A 7,615-nucleotide genomic window follows, 5' to 3' on the forward strand; every position below is an offset into this window, starting at 1 on the left:
TTAAAGGAAACGTGAAATTTAAATTTATTTGATTAAAAGTTTTGAAATGTGTTGCATCATAGTATTCATTTTCATTGAAAAATTTTTAAAAGCATTTATTAATTGTGAGCTAACAAGCTTAAATACCGTTATTAAGTATTGAAAGATCAACTCAGTTGTTTTAATATACCACAAAAAATTTAATAGTCAAAGATATTAAATCTTAATCTTTAAGTTTAATTTTTAATCGAAATAAATGTTGAGTGTTTTAATTTAAATGCCCAAAAATAATTATTTTGTACGATCTGGCCACAATGGAAAATGTTATACAAAGCGTAAATTTTAAGGCGCCACCACGCTGAAATAAGTTGGACATCCTACATTATACCTAATAATTGCATTTGTAAAGATGGAATCAGATAAATAAGTAATAAGCAGTAAAAAATTTAAATTGTGAGCTTTTACAAAATCCAAAAAGTGTTTTGTGTCTATGTACTATGTATGTACAAGCATATGTTTATTTAGAATTTACTTTACAGATCGAGTTTGCATACAGGAGTGTCTAAACAATTCCAATAAGCTGTGCATACCATTTCCCAGACACGCTGACTTTTTACAACAAAAAATTGGCATATAGTGAATAACAAAATTAGGAATATCATTTCCATACAAAAAAAAGACAAAAGGTAATACATGGTTTAACAAATTTGTTTAAAAAAAAATTTTAAGTTTAAGTTTTCACTGCTTAATAATATGGAATGGGTATTTCATACATTATTTCCTTTTTTCTTCTTCTTTATTGGCGTAGACACCATCGCCACACCACGCGGTTATAGCCGAGTTCACAACAGCGCGCCAATTGGAGATTCCAAGTGCTGCCAGATCCTTCTCCACCTGGTCTTTCCAACGGAGTGGAGGCCTTCCTCTTTCCCTGCTTCCCCCGGCGGGTACTGCATCGAATAGTTTCTGCAGCTGCATTGTTTTTATCCATTCGGACGACATGATCTAGTCAGTCAGTGTGTACGTCATATACATGCATATATACCCATACATATGGGTAGCCAAAAAACATCCGTTTGAAGGCGAGCTAAAGTGAGAAGGCGATACATTTCGCCACGTAATAAACCCTACCAATGAACTGAAGAAAACAGCCTCGGATAAGATACCCTCGTTTTGATGACGACCCCTGCAAACGTGTTATATAATTTCTGAACAATAAAAACATGAATAAAAATTTTAAAAATTAAAAAGAAAGAAATAAAAACTTCTTAAGGGGCACATCCAGTGTGAGAGCCTAAAAATCAATTTGTGGGAATTAAAAAAAACTACTGAATCAATTGATTTAAAATTTTAGGTATATACATATGTATGTACCTATTTACACACATTTTAAAAAGTAACAAAATTTTTGGTCGTAATGCGGAACATGCAGAAAGTATTCTATAGTGATCGGATCATTTGTCTACGAGTAATCACTCAAGCACATTTGGAAATGTTGTTTTGAGAAAAAGGCGTTTAAAGATAAACTGATGGGACTATTTGAAATAATATTTAAAATATTTATTTAAAATTTTAAAACGCCTTTTTTATGTTTAAGAGTATCAAAATATGCAACAAAAAAATACTAATTTGTTCGATATTTAACACTAGTTGCTCCCTTAATTGCTTGTTCGAAAGGAGTAACTTCAATTTTTTTAATGAAACTGTTGTTACATACATATATCCTGAATAGAATATATTAAGTTTGACACGATAGACCTTATGAAGTATATACTCGTACCTACATATATGTAAATGATCAGCGTGACTAGCTGAGTTGATTTAGCCATGTCCATCTGTGTGTCCGCCCGTCTATCAGTATATGTACATATATGAGAAATAGTCCCTCATTTTTTGAGATATCGATCTAAAACTTTATACCCGCTCTTTTCACACCAAGAAGCTATTCATTTGTCGGAATTGCCGATATCAAACCACTATAGCATATTGTTATCGTACAAACTGAACGATCGGAGTCAAGTGTTTGTACGGAAAGCTTTCTCATTTGTTGATATAATATATTTCTAAGAAATTTTGCATGGGTAATTTTTAAAGGCAATGTACAATCTCCCAAGAAATTATTCATATCGAGTCACTATAGCACATAACTGCCTTACACACTGACTGATTAAAGTTCTTGTAAGGAATCTTTTGTATTTGTGAAGGGTGTTATTATTTCGGTGCAACCGAAGTTAAAGCTTTTGTTTGTTTATAATATAGTTTGCCCTCAGTTAAGCTTAGAATTTATTAGCATTTTTGTTGGTATTACTTCTCTTAATGGCTTTTGAAGAGTGTTCAACTCATGGAAATTCTTAAAGCGTTATGTTCCTACCCGTAACTTCAATATATGGCATTCTTTTTATGGGATTCTATTGTTAGATTGTCCTGGTCACCTTGCAAGTTATATACATTTTTAATCAATTTGAGGAACTAAATGCTTGTTTTTGTATATAAAGACAAATTTTTGTATTTTAAAAAGAGTTTAAAATTGCAAAGGAATACTTGACATCATTTTTGGATGGCGTTTTAATAGTTCCTTCATCAGGAATCTCATCATTTTCCATGGCGCTAGAAGTAGGTAATATACATTCGGTCTGAAATATTCGGTTCTACAATATCAGCTATTATAAATCCGGTTGAGCATATCTCATAGTCCACTTCAATAATCTGTAATATAAACATTTGAAGGAATAAATACGTGCGGCGACTTCTACGTGATCAGTTGCCTGTGAAGTGGAATATCCCCGAAAAAGGTGACTTACAGAATCACGTGCCAATTTTAAAGTTTGATTTTGGGAAGGAAATTTGTATGAAATTTTAATTCTAAATGCTATTGACAATTCAAGAGTTCGAGGTATAGAGAACTTGGACTTATAGAATGAAAGTTCAACTGTTCAACTTTTCCAGAATTTTCAATAAATTTCCTTTAGAGATCACACTTACACACATATAGTATGTACATGTACTATATGTTCACATGTACAAATCGTCACCTGACATGCAAAATAACGTAACAACATTTTGGGAAATTTAAAGTGTTATGAATGAAACTCAAAATAAAATGGAACATGAGTGAAAAAGAATTTAATATTGGTTAAAACTGGTTTATATCTGAGCGCAGAACCTGAAAATGTTGAAAATATGTATGTAATTTAAAGTAATGAAGCCTAATCAATAAGACACTCAATTTCGAATATTTTGATGATACGTTATTTTGCATTTCAGGTGACGAAAAATACCTACTTCCTTCAATATGTGATCGTTTCAGAAGAAAATCTTCTCAAGGTAAAAATTGTAAATTTCGTTACCTGTGTTAGGAATATAGATGTGTTTACATATTTCATGTTACATTTGCATACATACCTACAATATATGTATGTATGTATATGTACAAAAATAATTTAATATATGTATGTATGTACTTGTATGTATCTTAAGAATATTCACAAAGCAATGTGTTTATGAGTGGATGGCTCATGGCTAAAGGTCGTTTAGTGCAAAATATAATTTTTACAAGGAAAATAGTAATGAGGGAAAAATGATACTGAAGGATTTAAAAGGAAGATTCTGTAAATTCTGACCACAGAAAAATAAATTATTATTACTATACCTAAATAGGCTCAACAAGCAAATGCGTTCCATTTTAACAATGAACAATTCCAAAAAGTTTCAATATCGTTTAACGATTACAATTTCAAATGATTTTCTCAAATTATGGTAAGGAAATTCTGAGTTAGAATTTAAAATTTTTCGAATTTAAGTTATTCGAGTATAATTGTTTTTGATGAAGTGGAAAAAATAGTAAAACTTGAAACAATTTTATTTTCCAGTTGTTGTTGTTGTGGCGAGTTCCTAAGCTCTCAAGTATGGTTGAAAGCATTTATTGGTAGGCCAGGGAAACAATCAGTTTCGGATGGAAAGAAAGATGTCAAGTGAGTGGGTTTTGTGTGGCATGTAAAGAGGTGGTTAGTGTCATTCGGCGACTCTTTGTATGCAGGACGCAAGTTTGGTATGATAAGAACTTTTCTGGAGAAGTAGAAGTTTAATTTGCTACAGTATCCAGCTCACAGTCTGCAATGGGAGTATTTCGACTCCAAGGATGTCATTCACTGGGAGAAAGTCGATGAAGGTGTTCACAGAATGGCGCTCCGTACATGTCTGAAGTTAATTGCGTTCGAAATCGCTTCGGTATATTGTTGGTGGTCACCCTCTTCTTTAATTACTCCACAATCGAAATTTAATACTTAAAAATCTTTTGCCTTTTATGACTCGGCTAATTCCGCTCGTTTGCGGATTACGCCCCGCGCATCGGTTGGGCGGGAGGAGGGTAATCGTAGGGTATTATTATTATTATTAATAATATTGATTCCTCAAACTGCCTATATCATTGAGAGGTCAGGTGATGAGTTCTGAGGGCCGAAAAAATTCTATTTTTTTCATATAATAAATGCATTAATTTGGTAAAATCTTTGTGCAAAACAAAAAACAATATTTAGATATTATATTCTGAAGTTTTTACAAAAAATTTTGGAATTTCAGGGATTGGCAACGGGTTTCTGGAGACATCACACAACAAGTCTCCTGGCAGTGGCTAGCGTGACAGACGATTCATGAAACATCACAATACAGAATGTCATCGATTAGATAACTATAGGCCGTGATGAATAGAAGGATTTGAAAATATTGATTTTTTGTAAAGTTGAAACAAAATAGTGTTATTTTAGTTATAATTTTTACAATAAATTGTCTTGAAAAATTAGTTTTAACCGACAATTAAACTCTTCGATCAATTACTTGGTTATTCTATTTAGAAAATTTTCCAAAGATTTCAAAAAGAGTTCTAGTTTCTGATAAATCGTGACCACAAACTTCGAAAACGATGTTTCGAGAAATACACGATCAAGGATTGAAGCAGCCGACCGGCCTATTTAGCAGGGCAGCTCTCCCAAACTGCACTTTTATTGCAATTACCTTGAAACCATGAAAAAATATTCTAGATATATCATAATATTAAAAAAAAATAAAACGGTTTTTGGAAATTTCAAAACCCACGTAACCCCTTAATTAACCCCCCATTAACCAAAAATGTGCCAACAGATATTTTTTTCGACTTAAAATGCACATATTTCCCAAAGAGAGAAATAGTGGATCCTATTTATTCTCACAAATATTTTTTCTTCAAAATATTCGAAAAAAGGAATATATATTTTTTTAATTTTATAGATATTCACATTCTAAATGTATTCTATCAGCAGATATGCCATGCAAACCTGTAGCTGTGTTTCATTGTCTCCGTTTTGACGTTTACTTATTCTGTTTATATATTTTGACATCTGACAGTTGTATTGTTTCCGTTTACTCTTTCTCCTTTCCTTTTCTTCTCTTTCTTTGACAACCAAGAATCGTCAAGATGGTACGTTTTGCGGAAAATCGAAATAAAATTCTATATAAAAATCGCGGTGCATCGCAAAAATATTCGCACATAATGTGTAAATTAGTGTTTTAAACGAATCCTTAACTAAATACCAATATTTTGGTATATCTATGTTAATTGAAAAATGTTTGCATGATTATATTTGCGATGCTACGTTAGTGTTTAGAATTTTCCTTGATATGTTGCTTATTGGAATTGTGTTGAAGTGTGCTAATTATGAAATTTTGCTTGAATTTTAGGTGAATGTGCCGAAACAGCGACGCACCTTTTGCAAAAAGTGCAAGTGCCACAAGCCACACAAGGTGACACAATACAAGAAGTCCAAGGAGCGTAAGGGTGCTCAGGGCAGACGTCGTTACGACAGAAAACAACAAGGTTTCGGTGGTCAAACCAAGCCTATCTTCAGAAAGAAGGTACGAATTGAAAGCGATATGCTGCTATTTATGTGCATATTTGTAGAACTGAATTGCTGTTGAATCAAAAATTGATACTATAAGGCTCTTTGGTGGGATAAATGTATGCAATATAATTGCTGAATGCTGAAAACTTTACCATCTGCAATTGTACGCTACTGTCAGTTGCTCCGTTGGAACATTCATACAAAATTGTACATTTATACAATTGTTTATATGTTTTGTAGAGTATTTACGGCTGTTACTAATAATTATTTATTTTCGTATTTCAGGCTAAGACCACCAAAAAGATTGTGTTGCGTATGGAGTGCACCGAATGCAAATATCGTAAGCAGACACCACTGAAGCGTTGCAAACATTTCGAGTTGGGAGGTGACAAAAAGAGGAAGGGACAGATGATTCAGTTCTAATTTACTCGCCCCCTATTCCAAGCCACCATCTGCTTTTTTGTTCCGCGTTTCGCTGTTTTTTACCAATGTAAGACTTGTCAACGGAATGATTTGTGGTAAACCATTTTTAACAAGTTATTTGTGAAAAAATATAATTTAAAACAATGTTTTTAATTAAACATTGAATTAAAAGAAAATTCAAACAAAATTACAGTTCGTCTTTTATTTTACCTTAGGTATTTTTATGTATTTTTTTTATAAAATTTTTATATCACATAAATGGTGGATGCTAGCAGTTCGTCCAAATATTGCAAGTTTTGCTTTGTCCTACCGTCTCGGAAATCGGTATTTGTGTATTTACAAAATACACATTTAATTTGCATTCATTCTGTTACACCATCTGTTAACAACAAATTGGGATTGCTGCAAGAAATCAGAATTTTTAATACATATTATTTATATTCGTTTAATACTACTCACTCCAGTATGCTTGGTTCAACACCTTCTGCTTGCATTTTGATTTTAACCGCTCCGGCAGGCACACCGAACTGCACCATTTTGAAAAACTTTTTAAAGCGCACATCTTCATAAGCGCGCACACCTGCAGGTTCCGGCGTTGCATCTTCTGTTGACTCAGGCACATCCGAAGCATTATCAGTGGTAGTCGTCTCTCCGCCGCTTGGTTTAGTTTCAGTCTTTTCTGCGGCATCAATTGTAACTTTTTCTGTTGCAGTATTGCTGGCAGTGGGCGTTGATGTGGGGTCCGTTACATCCGGCACAGATGCTAACTGCATTGCGATTATTATTTATGTTTGTAGAGCGGTTTTTTTATGTTAACATACCTTTGCTTCTATTATTGTTAATGCTGCTTCAACTTTTTGCATTTTTCTTTCCAAGTCCACAAATTTACTTTCGCACTTCAGGGCGAAGTCATTGAGGAAATTGCATGAATTTATTATAAAATGATTAATAAATGCCAAAACGCGTTTTTGATGCAATGGTGGCATTTGCGATTTATCAACAGCTTGAGACAGGATTTCGGTATCCATTGTAGATACGCTTTAATATGTAATTTAATTATTATTTTTTATATTTTTTAGTTAAACTGCACTTGTTCTTTATCACTTATTTAAATTTTGATATTCTGTTTTCTTAAGCAAAATAAACGCAATTTTAATAAATTTGTTTTATTTGCATTTAGAAATGCATTTCATCAAAACAGCTGTTTTTGTCATTGCCATTTTATTCGATGAGCTAAAGATTGAGTATGAAAATAATTCGTTTTTGATCAGAAATATAGGCAATAAAGCGCGTAAAATCGTATCAATAACAATAATTGTAAACAACAATGAATAAAAATA

The 7,615-nt window shown here is 32.7% G+C and overlaps 2 protein-coding genes and 1 long non-coding RNA gene across 3 annotated transcripts; 2 read left to right on the plus strand and 1 right to left on the minus strand.

Moving 5' to 3' along the window:
* Positions 1–268: 268 nt before the first annotated feature.
* On the plus strand, positions 269–827 carry LOC108972256. The gene is made up of 3 exons (XR_001993618.1): positions 269–432; positions 519–665; positions 788–827. It is a non-coding gene; the product is annotated as an uncharacterized LOC108972256 (long non-coding RNA).
* A 4,524-nt stretch (positions 828–5,351) lies between these two features.
* On the plus strand, positions 5,352–6,451 carry LOC108972255 (60S ribosomal protein L44). The gene is made up of 3 exons (XM_018938799.1): positions 5,352–5,431; positions 5,692–5,865; positions 6,138–6,451. Exons 1-3 carry the CDS (start codon positions 5,429–5,431, stop codon positions 6,273–6,275), a joined length of 315 nt encoding a protein of 104 aa, XP_018794344.1. The 5' UTR covers positions 5,352–5,428; the 3' UTR covers positions 6,276–6,451.
* Positions 6,452–6,462: 11 nt separating this feature from the next.
* Positions 6,463–7,387, minus strand: LOC108972249 (WASH complex subunit CCDC53 homolog). Its single transcript, XM_018938789.1, has 3 exons — positions 7,097–7,387; positions 6,735–7,042; positions 6,463–6,677 (listed from the first exon to the last, which is right to left on the minus strand). The coding sequence occupies exons 1-3, from the start codon at positions 7,301–7,303 to the stop codon at positions 6,638–6,640; spliced, it is 555 nt and encodes a 184-aa protein (XP_018794334.1). The 5' UTR covers positions 7,304–7,387; the 3' UTR covers positions 6,463–6,637.
* Positions 7,388–7,615: the final 228 nt, after the last annotated feature.

Source organism: Bactrocera latifrons, unplaced genomic scaffold (genome assembly GCF_001853355.1).
Source record: "Bactrocera latifrons isolate USDA-ARS-PBARC rearing strain unplaced genomic scaffold, ASM185335v1 scaffold_39, whole genome shotgun sequence".
In the NCBI taxonomy this organism is placed as follows: Eukaryota; Metazoa; Arthropoda; class Insecta; order Diptera; family Tephritidae; genus Bactrocera; species Bactrocera latifrons.

Bases quoted from the DNA above. Each gene is read 5' to 3' on its own strand.
- LOC108972249 (XM_018938789.1), bottom strand. From the start codon at position 7,303: ATGGATACCGAAATCCTGTCTCAAGCTGTTGATAAATCGCAAATGCCA. The intron at 7,043-7,096 runs GTATGTTAACAT...ATCGCAATGCAG, and splicing joins TAACAATAATAGAAGCAAAG to TTAGCATCTGTGCCGGATGT. The intron at 6,678-6,734 runs GTGAGTAGTATT...GATTTCTTGCAG, and splicing joins GTTGAACCAAGCATACTGGA to CAATCCCAATTTGTTGTTAA.
- LOC108972255 (XM_018938799.1), top strand. The intron at 5,866-6,137 runs GTACGAATTGAA...TTCGTATTTCAG, and splicing joins AGCCTATCTTCAGAAAGAAG to GCTAAGACCACCAAAAAGAT.